This window comes from Phyllostomus discolor, chromosome 5 (genome assembly GCF_004126475.2).
Source record: "Phyllostomus discolor isolate MPI-MPIP mPhyDis1 chromosome 5, mPhyDis1.pri.v3, whole genome shotgun sequence".
Classification (NCBI taxonomy): Eukaryota; Metazoa; Chordata; class Mammalia; order Chiroptera; family Phyllostomidae; genus Phyllostomus; species Phyllostomus discolor.
Window position 1 is genome coordinate 43,243,360 of NC_040907.2, and position 17,303 is coordinate 43,260,662.

At 39.0% G+C, this 17,303-nt stretch overlaps 1 protein-coding gene across 1 annotated transcript in view; it reads right to left on the bottom strand.

Annotated features, from left to right (window-relative positions):
• Window positions 1–2,475: 2,475 nt before the first annotated feature.
• The window catches only part of C5H1orf87 (chromosome 5 C1orf87 homolog), a 77,681-nt gene continuing 62,853 nt past the window's right edge, over window positions 2,476–17,303 (bottom strand). Inside the window, 3 exon segments of the mRNA XM_036026189.1 lie at window positions 2,476–2,880; window positions 9,307–9,514; window positions 12,744–12,823. Coding sequence (XP_035882082.1) covers window positions 2,720–2,880; window positions 9,307–9,514; window positions 12,744–12,823 — 449 coding nt within the window. The 3' untranslated portion in view covers window positions 2,476–2,719.

Here is a 17,303-nt window from a genome sequence, read left to right on the forward strand (position 1 = left end):
ATCCTGGAAGTTAACCTATCTACTGCACATGATAGACAGGCTTGACTGGAGAGAGTTGATCAAGACCACAGACACCAGACACCCTCTACCAAGTGTTCATTAGACATTCACAATGACACAGACATGGGGAGCATACCAAACACCACTGATCTGAGGAAAAGGAGAGAGAGAAGTAACAGATTTTTCATCAGCAAGCCATGGAGAACTCCTAGCAGAGAGGTCATCACAATATTCTGAATTGTGATAACCTAATGGCATTTTTCTGTGTGTGTTAGGTGGCTTGTCTCACAGCCAGGCCTCATATAACCACTACACTGTCAACTTGATATCTAAGATTTCTTTATTAGTGAAGTTGAATTTTGGTTCTTTTAATGTTCACTCAGCAAAAAACTAATGCTAATGAGTATTTATTTCTGCAATGTGCAAGTCTTGTGTGAGTGTACACACACACACACACACACACACACACAGATCTTGGATAAAGTAGTGGAGAGTCCCAGACAGGATATGATCCAAGAGTAATATGATCACTTGGCTCTACAAGGCAGCTATATCTCAAAATTTGTTTTTGCTGTAGCAGAAACCTCACCTCCATATACAGTCACACACAGACTATTGTTCAAACTTCCTGATGCTTAGCAGCTAAGGGAAGGTCCATTTCTACTACGTGCAAGAAATTGTCCAAGTTACATGGCTTTCAGCATTTATAACTCTCCTCTGTAAAGTTTTACAGATGAAAAGACTGAAGCTCAGGGAGGTTAAACAACTAAAGGCTACCACCTACTAATTGTGAGCTGGGTTTGGGTTAGTTTTAAAGCTGATTCTTATTTATTTTCCATTGAAGTGTGTGTGGTGAGGGGGAGCAGTGACTGTGGATCCCAATCTGGCCCTGGCTGCCCCACTTACAGAAGTATTCACTCAGTCATCACTACAGAAGTGCAGGGTATGCACAACCTGTAGTCACATAGCTCTGGGGACACCTTTCATGCTATGTCAATGGAGCCCCCTCCAGTTGTTTGACTCGATAGGTGCTCAACCTCTCACCTATCAGGAGCTGCACTAGATGCTAGACATAAAGAATCGAGCAAGGTAAAATCATTGACCTTCAGGACCTTATGATTTAGTCTGAGAACCCCAGCTTCATGTTCAGGGCCTTCCTTCACCTTCTCCAACCCACTTCCCTACAGAGATGCAGGGTATACCAGGACATTCTTAGGTATCATGTGACTGGTGCTTCCCAAAATGTCTTATCCATCTGGTCAATTATCAACAGGCACAACCCAGCAGCTTTCTTAGGTATCACTCCCCTGAGCCTCTGTTTCCTCATCTGTGAAATGGAGCTGTATAAAGTGCTTTATGGAATTGTCAGAGTTGTATGAACCAAAGTATGTCAAGTTCCTGGCACACAGTAGTTGCCCCATGCACATTAAATCATTGGCTGTAACATTCTAATTTTCTTCATTTGGTATTTTTTTTAGCACGAGAAAGTCATATCTGTTGGCTTACTTCTCTAACCTAAAAGGCAGCTAGAGGGTCCAAGAGTTCTAGAATGTTAGAGAGGTCATCATGTTAGAGTCTGTCTGAAGAGGCATTTCTCTGGGCAATTCAAGGACTAGAAAAACTAAAGCAGGTTAGACCATAAGGCTTTAGAGATCATGCATATTAGTCGGTCCAAATTGTTCTTCTCTTAAGCTTTTGTTCAGATTTTATGAGACACTCTCCTATATCAAATGGATAAAAGAGGATGCTCAGAGGGCTTTCTGTTTGCTTCTTCCATTGAACCTAACTCCCCCATGCTGTCTCCCATACAGTTGAGAAAACCAGGATCCAGGTCACTCAGCATTAGTGATGGTACTGGGAACACATTTGTATCCAAAGCCCTGGACTAGTGTTGATTCAGTGAGCTCATGCTACCTGCGTGGTGTGATGTGTGTGTGAGTGTGTGTTGTGAGGGAAGTTCAAAGTTGAGGGGGGATGGTAAGGAAAGAAGAACTATGGAAACTGCTGGAAAGTTTTGCTTGATTTTCATGCCAAAAGAAGTAAAGCAGATGCTACCTGTTTCTAGCATCCCTTGCCCCAGGAGACCCTTCTCAAAACTTCTCTCCAGTACTCTGGGAAAACATCCCTGGAGACAGTATAACATTATGTGGTGTTGTACCAGAGAAAATATCAGGTATGTTCAGAAAACCTCATTTGGTATTCTATTTCTTAGTATTAAGTTGATATATTGTTAATACTTTTCTTTTTCCTATAACATGTAACGTCTTCTCAGACTAGTGGCTAGAAAAAGGGCTGACTTCCTCATCCAACAACGATGTTCTAGGTCTATTATGTGACAGGCATTCTGGGGAGTTGACAGCATCTAGCATGTTTTTTATTCTATGGAATTGCAGGGTTTGCAAAAACACAGTTTGATCAGCAATGTAGAAAAACACACAATATTCATAATAAGTTTTATTTGAATAGAGGGGGATTTTAAGAAATTGGGTTCTTGCCACCTTAGAAGAGAAAACCTGGTTTTCTCAGATCATTCTGAGCTGCTTATGGGTGAGCATCACAGCCAGAAACCAAGTCCAAATCCAAAGCATCTACATTAGCTGCATCGGCCTCAACTCTGACAGTGCTTGCTTCCACCACTACACGCAGGCTGGAGATAAACACGTGTCTGGGCAGAAAGGGAGATAAAGGAAACATCTGTTCTCACAATATGGGCTTGTTATCATAGCTCCTTTAAGTACCAGAGTGCTGATTCCAACGGCATATTTTCTCCCGAACGAAACCTCCTCAAGGCCTGGTCGATTTTCCGAGGGCTCAGGAACAGGTTGTAAATGAGATTGTAGTTGTGAATGAGGTACCGGGCTTGTTCCTTCTCCAGGACTCCTGTGATTAGGTTGGGTTGGTGGAAATTTTTAAAAGAGGAGAAAACAATAAAAGAATAAAAAAATGTATTAGCTTGAATGATTCCAGTGTAAATGTGAAATGCTAATATTTTAAAACTTTAAGCTCCTTGAAAATCAAGTGACACCCTAAAAGATATTTTCAGTCCAGGTATGCATCATGGATATCAGGAGGATTTTGAGGGTGACTTTGGGGAGAGAGGATGAGGGTCCAATTAAATCTGTAGATAGATTTGAAAGCAATTCTTTGTGGCCATAAAACTTTAAAAGCCAATTTTTGAAACAGATGGGGTGCCTACTAAAAACAATTTTTAATTGTTCTGGTTTATTTTTATCTGTGAAGTATCCAAACATATTTCTAAACATGCAGGATTCAAACAGTGCACTTGAATGCATTTCTGAAAATGTATTTACCATGACTCCCTCCAGCTTGCTGTGTAATCACAGGTAAACCGTGAAACTTCTTGTGGCTCAGAGTCTGAATCTGTCCAGCAGAGAGGGCCATGTTTATCATTGCAGGATTTAATCTGGTACCCACATCTTGTACGTACTGGTGCTAATATGTTTTCCATGTTAAGGTTAGGTAGATTTCAATAACTGCAGAATTTAAGTGTACAACACGGCATCGGCCAAGATTGGCAACTCATTCATGTGTCCCTAACTGTGAACTTGCATATGTCACAGTAGTGCTTGGGAGTATAGAGGATTTAGAAAAATGGTCTAAATCCTCAGGAAGCTCCTCAACCAGTTGGAGCAAAAAAAGATAAGCAAAAAATTGACTAAAGTGCAATGAGAACAATAATGACTGATACTTACATGTGTATATGAAATTCATGTTTTGGGCACTCCTGCAAGCATTTTACCAATAATAATTCACTCAATCCTCCCGAGAACCCATTTTACAGAGTGAGAAACTGAGACACGGAGACAGTACGTCCCTTGCCCAAGGTTGCTCAAGTCCTGTATTAAATCACTCTGCTGGATGTAGAATTAGGGGGAAGAGATTGTTTCTAGTCAGGCTCACATTGTTTACTAGACATGTTTCTTCATGGTGAAGCTCTATGCCACCAGTGTCAATGAAGAGATTTTAAATATCTTTTATATGGGTGAAAGACACACCCCCTGCATGTTGCTTTACTACTTTCCTGTACTTATGCAGACTGTAATAGTGATTGTAAAATTCTTTCTCAGAGAATCCAGAGGAAGTCCCCTGGTCATTTATCGAAAGCCACTGCTTACTTATGAGAGTTAGGTCTAGTCAATATCTGTCATCTCCATTTCAGTTACCAAGTACTGTTCATATTTGAATGTGCAAGGACTGTTGAGTAAGATGTTCCCCCCTGAACTTTCCTCGAATAGGTGTTCTCAGAAGTGGGCTGCAGACTGGTGGTCCTAATGCATTTTGTTCCTTTCACTTCTGTTCTGTCCTGTCCAGTCCCATTCTATTTCCCACCCTATCCTACCCCAGTTTGTTTCTATTCTATTCTATTCTATTCTATTCTATTCTATTCTATTCTATTCTATTCTATTCTATTCTATTCAGATTTGTATACTATCTCTTCTATTAGAATGTTGCTCCTTTTCTCTGCAGAAATCTCTCTTTGAGGATGGCCAGTTGTATCTCTCAGATCTCCGGATGGGGTGGCTGCTGTCCAGACACTTTCCCACACCCTGCCTTTGCAGCAAGTGTCTACCTGGGAAAGTTACTTTAACTGTTTGAGCCTCTGTTTTCTTTGACTTTAAACTGGGAGAGGAAATTGTATAAAAATCAATAAAATAGTAAACGCTTAGCAGAACACCCAGGATTAGTAAGTCCTAGTGAATGCAGGTATTATTATAGAATAATTATTATAACATCAACATTATTTAAACTATATAAAGATGTATTTTAATAAGAAGAAATTATTTTAAAATATATAATTATTTGATAATATTTTAAATAAAAATTAGAAATAATGTAAAAACATTTAAGAATCACCACTGGTGTGTGTAGGGGGCGGATTTTCTACTATTTTTTAAGCATTACCATTGGTAGGGGGTCTCTACTGTCAACAAAAGTCCATTAACTGGAATTTGTATCTGTGTAATTTACTATCATCCAAGGTTTCCCAGGGTAGCTGCATAAAATGATCCTATGATCCATCTTAGTGATGGAAAACTCACCCTTCTCCCACTAGAATCACAAATGAAAGTGCTAATAAGAAGAAGCTCTTTAACATCCACTTATTTCATAGCTCACAATAGTCTTCATTTTATAGTTTTCAAATCTCATTTGATCCTTTCTAAAATCTGGGAAGTATGTTTTACTATAATCGGTCCCCTTTTATAGATGAGGAAACAGGCTCACAGAATATAAGTGACTGGCTTTCAAGGGCTCAGAAATTGGTAACATCTGGACTTGAATCTAGGTCTTTTGGTAAAAACAAACAAAGCAACAAGTGAAACCTCATGCTCTTTCTGGTATGTCATGGGAGTTTGGTGTAGTGGGAAGTCTCATAGATCTGAGTTTGAATTAGGGCTCAACCTCCTACTTTGAACTTGGCTCTCTCTTTGGTAAATAAGGACACTAATCCCTTCAGCATGTGGCTGATGTGAGGAGTTAGTGATGCAGCACATGTGAAGTCCAGACTCACGAGAGAATGTCCTTGAGGGCTCTAATTGCGTTCTGCCACCTTGAACTCTAAAATACCTTTTCTTCCTAGCCTTTAGTTCACTGTGAAAATTCCAAACCTGCCTTGTATCGAAACATTTATCTCAACTACCCTTTTCTTTAGCTCACATGACCAGTTATTCAGTCATTCTTTATTCCTTCTCCACAAGGATATTTTCTTCAGCATCCCCTTTAGAGAATAGGCACAAAGTAGGTTTCCAGAAACACTAATTTGATGATGGATAGTCTGCTTCCATCCTGGATAAAGAACACTCTGGCCTACATATTTCCTTGCACATAATAAAGAGAAGTGATTCATCAGTGGGCAAAGTAGGTATCACCTGCTCAGTGTCTAGAATAGGGCTGTGGTGGTCTGCTAAATACTGTGGTTAATAAACCAACAAAATGACTTCAGTTAATCCTTTTTCCTCATTAAAGATAGTTACAAATGTTCCCAGACCTGGCTGACACATTCCTTGGCTGTTGAGGAACTAATGAATTTCATAGAAACAGAGAAAACAGGCATAAATAGTGAAGAGGCCATGAGAAAGGCATTACAGATCTGCTGGAATCTGCCTCCAAAGTCAACAAAACTCCGTTTTTCTTCAGAACAGTTCAGAAGTATGAGAAAGGTCTCGGTCTTTGGGGAGTCTCTTAGCAACTAAGTTTATAATCCATCATCCATCATCGTAAACCAACATTTGTTTTTATAAAATGTCTTTTATTTCTACTCAGTTTTTTAAAAAATTTTGTTTCATTTTTTTTCTGTAACCTTATCACCACTCTCCTAATCCTGGTAGGAATATCTAGACTCATGATTATTTCAATAACCTGTTTATCTCCTTTTCTCCAGTATCGTCCCTAAATTATCTATTTCAACTTTCATTGGTTCTCCTGTGGTTGACCTTTTGGTGAAGGATGGGTACAGAAGGAAATCCTACTTAGGCCTTCATGGTTCATTATAGGGTCTCAACTTCAACTTCATTATCCAATCCAACATAAACTTCCAGCTCTGTCCTGTTTACTTTTATCCCCCTCATGCTCATTCCCACCTTCTAGTCTTTGCAGAAGATGGTTTCAATCTTGGAATGCCCTACACAGCTATCTAAAGTCTACCTTTCCTCAGGCTAATCTCAAGCTCTCCTTTACATGGAGCCCTCTCTGAGTACCTCAGCTCACATTAGACAGTGAACTTCTTTTCATCTCTCCTCTTTCTTTTGGACTCTTTAACTCTTATTTGTGTCTTTAACTATAACACCTTACTATATGCTGTCTTTATTTAAAAAAGTCTGGTATTGAACTATCGCTAGTTTTAGTGTTGTACTTCTTAACTAAAAGCTCTTCGAGGCCAAAAACCATACCTCATTCTCTTTCATTCCCCTCTTGGTCCAGCCTCCAGCACAGTGCTTGGCTAATAAGAGATGTTTAATACATGATTTTCTAATTCAGCTAAACACACTTATATTTGAAATTTTTATTTTGCCTCTCTTTGGTATAATTATTAAAAGTCTTCAAGTATTGTAGGGTAGTTATATTTCATGTGATCTATAGTTAATTTGTTTTGAAAATACAAAACACAACAAAAAGGAAAACGCACAGAAAAAATAAGAAGGTAGGCATTGCTATTATTATATAATTACTTCTAGAGAGTACTAGCATGTATATGAACTCTCTTAAAAATTAATTACTTCCAGTTTTATTGAAATATAACAGTGTATGAGTTCAAGGTATACAATGTGACAATTTGATAGGTGTGTATATTGCTAACTGTTTACCACAATAAGGTTATTTAACACATCTTCTATTTCACATAATTTCCATTTTGTTGTTCCTGTTACAGTGAGAGTATTAAAGCTCTACTCTCATACTACTTTTCTTTTTCTTTCTTTTTTTTTAAGATTTTATTTATTTATTTCTAGAGAGGGAAGGGAGGGAGACAGAGAGAGAGAGAGAAACATCAATGTGCGGTTGCTGGGGGTCATGGCCTGCAACCCAGGCATGTGACCTGACTGGGAATTGAACCTGTGACACTTTGGTTCGCAGCCTGCGCTCAATCCACTGAGCTATGCCAGCCAGGTAATTTTCAAGTAAATGATGCGGTATTGTTAACAAGCCACCATGCTGCACATTAGCCCTTTGGAACTTGTTCATCTTACAACTGAACGTTCATACCCTGTGACCAACATCTTCCCATTTCCTTTAGCAACCACAATTCTATTCTCCATTTCTTTGAGTTCAACCTTTTTAGATTCTACATATAATACACTAATTCTTCATTAACCACAGTATGTGATTAAATTGGTTTTAGTCTGTGTGCTTTTGTGTATGCACCCTCCTTTCTATTCCCCAAGTCTCTGAGTTCTGGAATTCATTCTCTCTCACTTGGACATTGCAATGGCTTCCCTTCTTCTTTTCCTGCTTTCATTTTCTCCTTTATTCATTCAGAGCCATCAAGGAGCTTTCTGAAATACAAATTTATCATATATTCTCCTGCTTAGAAACTTTTAGTGCTATTCACTGTCTTTGAATTAAGTCCAAATTCTCTGCCCCAGCATCTAAGAGCTTCCTAGATCTGGTCCTATCACATGTCTCTGCCTTTATCATTTAATATTCTTCTTTAAATGTTTTCTATTATTTTATTTTTAAATTATTTATTTTTATTTTAAAATTACAGTTGGCATTCAATTAATGTTCTTCTTAATAGTCCCAATAGTCTACTGAATCCAAACTTCTTGCATTGAGTTGTACATATAACACCTTGCTTGGCCAACCTACACCTTTGCCAGGAAGGGTCTTCTATTTCATTCCTTTGGATACAACTGCATTTTATCTTTAATGACCCATTTCATGTTATGATCTGTTCCCTGGTCATCTCGATAGGAAGGTATTCTCCTTTTTCTGAATGCCCACATAGCACACTCTAATGGCAATTACCACCTTCCATCTTGGATTTAGTTATTTATATACACTCATTCATTTATTTGTTGACTCAAAAATATGTTAAACAGAATTGTATGAGGTGCTGGGGATAAAAAAGGACTGTAGTCTACTGGTGAGGTAGGACTAAGTGCTTAGATGAAAAAAAATATAGTATATCAAATATGATAGCGGAAGCTAAAGAACTCTGAGAGGCCAGATAAAGGTTTGTTTAGATCTTTCTGGGGAAATCAGACAACAATCAGAGGAATAGAGCTGAGTTCCAATATATAGGATGTTTAGGCATTAATTAGCCAGGTGGATAAGATGGAGAATTGTCAGGAGTGGGGTAGGTAAAGAAAATCAGACAGTTCAGATGGAAGGTGTAGGGTTAGAAAAGGCAAGCCCCAGGAGAAAGCAAGTCAAGTCTGAGGAAGGTAAGTTATTCACTATAACTGGGTAAGATATTCTGAAAGACCAGTTGATGAGATGAGACACATCAGGTAGACAGGTTCCAGATTTTGCCTTGCTAAGAAGTTTGGAGTTCAGCCTGTTGGCAGGCATGCTGAAGTATTTCAGTTAGGGGAATGAGATGGAATTGTGGGTTAGACTCAGGTAGTAGAGTGGAGGAAGATTCACAGACACAAAGAGACTGGGAGCACAAACTGGTGGGGGGTTCACCCGTGTCTGATTCATCATTGTATTTCTTAATTGTGTTCAGCACAGTGCCAGGCATGTGGTTTATATGCAAATTGTATTTGTTAAGAAATGAAAGAAAACATGTCCATTTCAGACTAGAACATGAAGAGAAATGTATATCAGCTCTAACTTCACACACTTCACCTGTATTACTCAGGTCACACAGGTAGAGGACATTTTCTAGCTTCCTGAACCTGTTGATCCACATCTCATATTCTGCAGACTTATTCTTCATTGCTGGACTCACAAAAGTCTGCAAGACTGGTCTGATCATCAGAGAGCCCAGGGGATCTTTGGGGGCTGAAGTCTCAGTGGGGAGGTTTTCTGGCTGCAACTCCTCTTCTGGAGATTTCTACCAAAACAACACAAGCATCTCACTGGCAACACATTCACCACCCAGAGGTCCTTTAGTTTTCTGGCCAAAGATGAGGCCACACAACTAGGAAGATTTATTGCAAGGTCTGGCTTTGTAAATCTAGGGGGTGTGAGTTTCAAGTTCTCAGTGCCATAGGACCGTATCTGCCAAGTCTTGTTGGATATAAACTACTACGTTGAGTGTTATTTTTTTAAGGAAAAAGATGAAATCATGATTTTATTGTTTGCATTTCCGATTTACACAAAGCAAAGTTTTTGTAACTGGCCGAGGCTTTTCATGATGTTCTACTCTGTTTCCTATTAGTGGCGTCAACAAAGCATGGGCTTCAGGAAATGCTTATAACTTCTTGGTGGAAAAAATTTCTGGATCACGAATCATAAATGTGAGTTTTTTGACAAAGAGTGATTGAAACAATAGTGATATTACCTTAGGCTATTGGGCTCATTATAACAGACCTTAAAGTACCTCTAGCTCTATCTGTCTTATTCATTTAACAAAGGAAGCTGAGGCCCAGAGAGCACTAGAGACTTACTAAGGTCATACAGTGAATGGTAGACACAAAACTAGGACAGGGGTGTAGAGGCTATGTCTAGCTCATTTTGGTATCATAACCCAATTTTCACTACAAAATGGAAATTTTTAAAAAATAGGATAAATGGACAAGTGCCATATAAGACATTTTGTCATCTACCATGTAGAGACAGAGGACATCTATGGTTTGATCTCCCCAACCCACCTTTCTAGGAATTGCTGCTCTCCACATTGTTGTAGAGAGGACCAACAAGTGTCTAAATACTTAGTATAAGATTAGACATCTAACACAAGATGGGTCAGTGATTTTGGAAGTATTGGTGCGAGGTAAAGACAGAGAGATAGACAAAGATCATTCTGTGTGAGAGGTAGGTACTCTAGCAGGTTTTCCATTATGTACCAGAAATGAGAAAAAGATGGTCTGCTGAGAAATAAAAAGAAAGAAAGAAAGAAAGAACGAAAATAGAAGTCTGAAGCTGACAATGGAGAGGAGAGAAAAGATATAGGAAGTTATGATGATGTTTGGGTACCTGAGTTTAGTTCATTGTTATATTTCTGTCTTTAGGTAGCACAATGTGCTTCTCTGCCCTTCCAGTAAATTATGTTGGTAGAGTTGGTTCTCTTAATTGCAACCCAAATAATCTTAACTAGTTCACCATAGAATTATGCCTCTAACTTTTGTATACCATTTGTGCTTCCCCAACTTTCAGTTACCTGATTTTTTTCACATTTGTACCTTTGTCTCAAACTTTGCACCTATAAGGTATGGAAATCCCATAGATCAAAAGAACAGCAATTGCAGTAAGAAGCCAAGTTTTGAGTTTGTTAACAAATGAATTTAGCTGCTGCGGGGGATGTGAAGAATTGTTTCATTTGAAATAATGGAATGTCATATGAAATTGTACCCATATGGATGACCAGTAACCAGTACATTTTAAGAGATTAACATATAAAAATTCCACTTAGATAAAGTCAATTTTGAGAAAAGCTGAACATTCATAAAGGAAATTGAGTAATGAGTCTTAGAGCTTTGACTGCTTTAGAAATCCAAAGGAAGCTTTAGATAATCTATCCAGGTAAATGCATATTCACATACATTTCAGTGGATATTTAGAAAATTCAAAGAGATTCTTGGATGCAAGAAACTAATTTCAAACAACTTCATGTTTCTTCAGATAGTTAAACATTCTGTTTGACCACTAGAGACAGGGAAAAGGGAAATTTGTATGGACCTGGATTAAGTTTAACTCACTCACTCACTCACTCACTCACACATTTTATACTGCTTTGGTCTCATTGTATCCAAATGAAGCCCAAATTTCTCATTTGGCACATAAGTCCATTCAAGTTCTTCTTCTTGTTTATCTTCTTACAGTCCTACTTATACATCCTTTTCTCCAGTCACATACAACCAGAAAAAAAATAAGGCTGTTTTATGCTGTATATGTGTTGTTCCCTCTTGCCACGTGTGCATTGATTGTTGGGCTCTTCCTACTCACCCTTCAAGAGCCAAGTCATCTTTCCCTTCCTGTGGGAAGCCTTCTCTGACAGCCCCAGGCTGGGTGAGGGGAAATTCTCTGCAGCCCCTTTCTCCAACAGAGCACTTACCATGGGCTATTGTAATATTTGTTGGAGTACATCTCTCCTCTACCAGAGATCTGAAGACTGGGCCTGCAACATAGTCATTTATGTGTCTTCAAGGTCTGGTTAGTGGCTGACACACAGTTGGTTCTCAAGATAAGTTTACTGAATGAATGAATGAATGAGTGATTTTCTCTGGGACAATAGGAAAATTGCTTTACCAAATCTCTGCTTCAATTTCCCTCTCTGGAAAATGAGACAATGAGTGCTGTTTATACAGGAATGTGAGAAGAATCAATTATTGCAGAGATGCAGGAAAATCCTCCAACAAGAGGCGAAATAAAAGAGCAAAGTGTATTTTTTATATTCTTAATCACAACAGATTTAACACTCTAGGAGAAAAGCATTTGCTGTTGTTTTTTGCATGGGAAGTGGCTTGCCAAAATGGATACTATTTTTCTAAAATATTTCAAAGTGTGAAGTGCATGAAGAGCCCTCCCATCATTTTCAGATGAATTATGTTCTAATCTGGGCATTTAAAACACAACAACAACAGAAAAACTCAGGCTGGTTTTCAATTTTGTCTGCATCTTCTCCTGGCTAAGTGCTGGGAATATTAAAACAGATTTTAACTCCTTGCCAGATTTTTTTTAAGCAAAGAAATTATATTTTAAAATGTGATGTGTGATGAAAAGGTCACCCCCCGTGTCTGGAAGCTGGACTGACAATGTTAAAACAGGTCTCCTAACCACCCTTTACTTTGATGGCAGTTGGTGGATTGGTCACAGGCTTTGGAAGGACACATACACATGCTACAAGTCCAATTTCTTGGGCAGATGGCAAGCCTGTCACCAAGTGGTGATGGGGGTCTGCATGCATACTGGCTAGGACAGGGACTAGTCTACACTCTGATTCTTCTTCCCTTCTCTGTTGGAGGAAAGTCTCAAAGTCACAGACAATCTGACATCAGGACCTTGGGTGGAAATAAAAAAGCTCAGAAGGGAGGGCCCCACCAGGGCCCCACCCTGCATCAGAGAATAGAAGGTGAAGGGTGGCAAAGTCCTGCCCCAGTGCTGCATACCCAGGTGCATACCATATGTTCAGTTTTGCCTTGAGACATAGCTGGAACTTCAGCCTGCACTGAAGTGGCCGAGGTTTCCTTTCCTTTTTTTCCTGGACAAGAAAGAAAAAGTGCAAGAATTTAGTTTGGCCTCTTCGTTTTAATACCTATACACAAACCCCCAGGCAAAGAAGGTGTCTAGGCTCTGCTATATGTTTGGCACTATGTTAGGTGGTGGGGATACACTGGTGGATGAGAAAGATCTGATTCCTGTCTTGATGGAGCTCTCAAAGGGGATGCAGATGCTAAATAATTACTCAAAATTATAATTTAATTACAAAGGATCATAAACACAGCAAAGGGAAATGTGAAAATATTTAAACTTATTTTAGAGTATGTGTGGGAATGGTAAGGGATCAAAGAAGACTTCTTGGAGGAAGTGATACTTAAATTGGGAACCTGAAGGATGAGTAGGAGTTTCTAGGTAAAGGTGACAGTGGGGGTGCACACGGAGCAGAGAGTTCCAGGTAAGCACAGGCTATAGTCTGTAGAACCACACTGAATCGGCAGGACTTTTTCAGTCTGGGGAGAGGAAAGGGACCTTTCCAATGGTCCTGTCTCTTAACAGAAAAGCAGGCACATCTGCCCCTCTCTCCACGTAGGTGTGTGCCTGAAGTTTCAGGTAAAAAAACCCTTGTCTTCTCCCTTCCTTGTTCCTTTCAATGGTCAGAGGTCCTGTGTAGGAGGAGGTTTGAAGAGCATCCTTAACCCAGGGATTTTACTGTCCAGGTACAACTTGCTCACTTGGTTGCCTTCTCGGATAGAAGAAATTTCTTTAGGATGCAGAAAAAACATGAAGGCCTTCTGCTAAAATTCTCTAAAGTGTATTGTGGATATTACTCATTCATCACTCTGTACCTTCCGTTAGACTGAAGACTCATTGATTTTGTAAATCTGTGTGATGGCACAGATATCTGGGCACTTCAACTTCAATATTTAGTACATGATCCAAATGTGCTATTAAGAAATACATATTGTTTATGTGTTGGGTTTCACTATTTTCAATGAAAATGGTTCAGTCAATATATTTTAATCAAAATGTGGAGGGCAGCAGTGTACCATAGTGGTAGAGAGTAGAGCCTCTGAAGGCAGATGCCTTGGGTTTGAGTCTTAACTCTTTTCTCTATTGACTGCATGACGTCAGGCAAGTTACTTGTCCTCTTTGTGTATCAGTTTCCTCTTCTGTAAAATGGGTATAAATGCCACCTATAGGTTATTTCGAGGATTAAATGAACTAGAGAATATGAAGCAAATACCTGTAACATAGCAAGTGCTCAATGAATGTTAACTAATATCATTACCTATGTAATGATGCATATATAAATAAATTCACCTATCAGATCAAAAAGCCTTTTGTTAGACTTTTAATATTGCTCCTGTGAATCATTATGAATCTTCTCCCTCAGTTTCTTGATGGAGAAAACAATGTGACTTCATAATCTTCTCTGAAGCCCCAGCACTCAGTGTGATAATAAGGACCCAATGCATACTTGTTGACTAAAGGAATAACCATGTGCCCTCATTTGAAGTTTGGAAAATAAAATATGTAGTACTGTTTCTCCAGTTTCTTTGCAGGCCCTAGAAGAGAAGGATTTTTCTCTGTATTTCTTTATTCTCACACACCTAACCCAAATGCTATACAGAGTAGAACTTAATAGATGCTTAATGAGGATCATGATGACAGCCAGGTAGGGCAGTCCCACCCAGGAGGGTCTAATGTAAGCTGCAGAAAATTTAAGTTGTCGTGGGGACCCATCACCACCTAGTAGCAATGGTTCCTGCTTATTTCACCCAGAATGTGAAAGAAAGCTTTCTGTTTCCTGTAAGGGAAAGAACCATTCAAATGACTCTGAATTGTAGAGTTCAAGAGTTAAAGAGATTCTAGAAACAGTGTATAGCATAAGGGCAGAAAGATGAAGTTAAGTGTGAGACATGAATGCTAATCCTGTTTCTTTCCTTTACAAGCTTGCGTATTTTAGTTTTGTCATTTGTGAAAAGGAAATGATACCAGCAATTCACAGTTATGTGGGGATTTAAAAAAATTACATTAACACAGGGAAGATGCTTGATGTGAGATTTATTATTTGTTGTGTTATTATAACTTTATGACCTTAAGCAAATTTAGTTTCCCCAGAGAAGAGGACTTAACAGTAACTACGATGAGCCAGGAATTTTTCTGGGCACTGTTCATATGCATTATCCCTTTTAGTATAAAATCTAGAACCTAGACTTTGTCCTACTACTCTCATTTCTCTTTACTGTCTGCACTTTTAGAAGTACTATTAAGAAAAAATGCAGGCTAGTCTTCCTGGTCTCTTTTCAGGTTCCCTGTCTCTTTCCTAATACCTATCCGCCTATAAAAAGGTAATGATTTACACATGTAAAAATTGTTTGATAAACCCCAAGGCAGAGCTATTTTTTTTCTTCCTAACACAGCAGGAAGGATAAATAATAACCATCTGTCTAGTCTGCCAGTTGAAGATTTGTACTGGAGGAAATAAGCCAAGCTGGATCCTAGAGATTTCCAGGTGTTGGAAGGGCCAAGTTTTTACAGGGCTTCCAGCGGATTCTGATAGTAATAAGGCCAGTGCTCCTGCCCACCTCCCCCAGTCCTCCAATAACGGCTTTAAATCAATGGTCTTCAGTGCTGTCTGCTAATATGCTCATACCTGGGAGCTTTAAAAATTACCAGTGCCTAGTCATCACACCAAACCATTAAATCAGAATTTCTAGGGTGAGAACCTTGCTCAGGACTTCTAAAGAATTCCCTAGGTAAGTCTAAAGTTAAGCCAAGATAGATAACAACTGATTTAAATAACAACTTCTGGCTTTATTGGACCTACTGAGTGAAGTTTTTGTGAGAAAAAAACTTATATACCAGGTCTGTCCAGAAGGTATCCAGCCATGTACTATGAAAAATGGAGAAATTTATTGAAGAAGATACAAGATATAAGAAACATTGTACATAGGACAATGATGTTTTCAGTCCCCTTCAAAGTAGGTACCTTGGGACCTCACACAGTTCTTCCAGTTGCCATCATATTTTGTCATATTTTCCTGAATCTCATCAATGGTCTGAAATCTCTCCTCTTTCAAAGGTGATTTTAGTTTTTCGAAAAGCCAGCAGTTGCAGGGCACCAAATCTGGTCTGTAGAGGGGCTGAGTCACCTGGGTGATTTGATGTTTCATGAAAAACTCTGCACAAGATGTGATGCATGAGCGGGTTCATTGTGTGATGAAGCTGCCAGTCACCAGTTGCCCATAGCTGTGGGAAACTGAATCATAGATGATTCAGCCTTCTGAATCATCTGAATAGTTTCCACAGAGGAATGTTCAAGTTTAATGCAAAAATATGATGCAGATTTGTTGCTCTACTTGCTCAGTCTCTTTGAATGTGATGGCCACATAGTACATATGCTCACTCAACAGTGTCTACTGCTCCCACTGACTAAGTACAGTGAAGCTGTCATTGTTTATGCATGTATATTCCAGTCCATTCTCTTTGGCTGCCTGGTTACACTGATGGTGTGCAAAATGTTCCCATTAAATTAACAATGGCTGGACTTTTCCTGGACAGAACTCGTATGTCAAATATCTATATATGCCATACACTTTCCTCATATTTTCTTACTTATCTCAAGAACAACCCTGTGAGGTAGAAACCACCTGCATTTGACAGATGAGGAAATGGAGGCAATGAAAGTTTTAGTTACCTGCTTATGACAACAGAGGTAGGGGTCTGTCTGGAATTCTAACGGTGCCTACTATATGCTAGGCACTGTTCTAGGCACTCTGATACAACAATGACTAAGACATAATCTTCTCATGGAGTGTGCATTCCAGTGGTGGGAGCAAACAAACAGATACATAAAATAATGTCAAGTAGTGATAATATTATAAGTACAACTAAAACAAATTATGGGCATAGAAAGTAGTGGCAGTTGCTATTTTGGATAGGGAACTTGCCAAAGTCCTCTCTGAAGTGACATATAAATATAGCCATGAGTGAAGAAAGAAGGGAGAAAGTCATGAAAATGTCTGGGAAAAGAGCAGTCCAGACAAAAGCTATAGCAGGGCAAAGATCTTGAAGACGTATTTAATGCATTTAAGCAATACCTGAGAAGAGAATCTAGCTGACCCAGGATGAAAAGGAAAGATAAATGGGTTAGGTATTCACAGAACTAAAGGGACTCATGGGCCATGCATGTGTCTGGAGTTGGTTTTTAATTTTTTTGGCTTCGTAGTATTCATTCCTTCTCTGGTATTTATTCCCTTCATTACCTTCTTATAGTGATTGCAACTGTATTTTGCTTGGTGTGGACCAGACCTTCCCCACTCCAGTGCTGTGGTCTCATAGGAATGTTTCAGATCCATGCTTGGCCTCAAATAGTTGAAGACAAGGGTGGGTCTTTAATCTAAGGAAGAATGGTGTCATTGTAAGAAAAAAGAGAGAATTTAGAAACAGAGACACAAAAGAGACACAGAGGGAGGAAACCCATGTGAAGACAGAGGTAAGGTTTGGAGTTTTGCAGA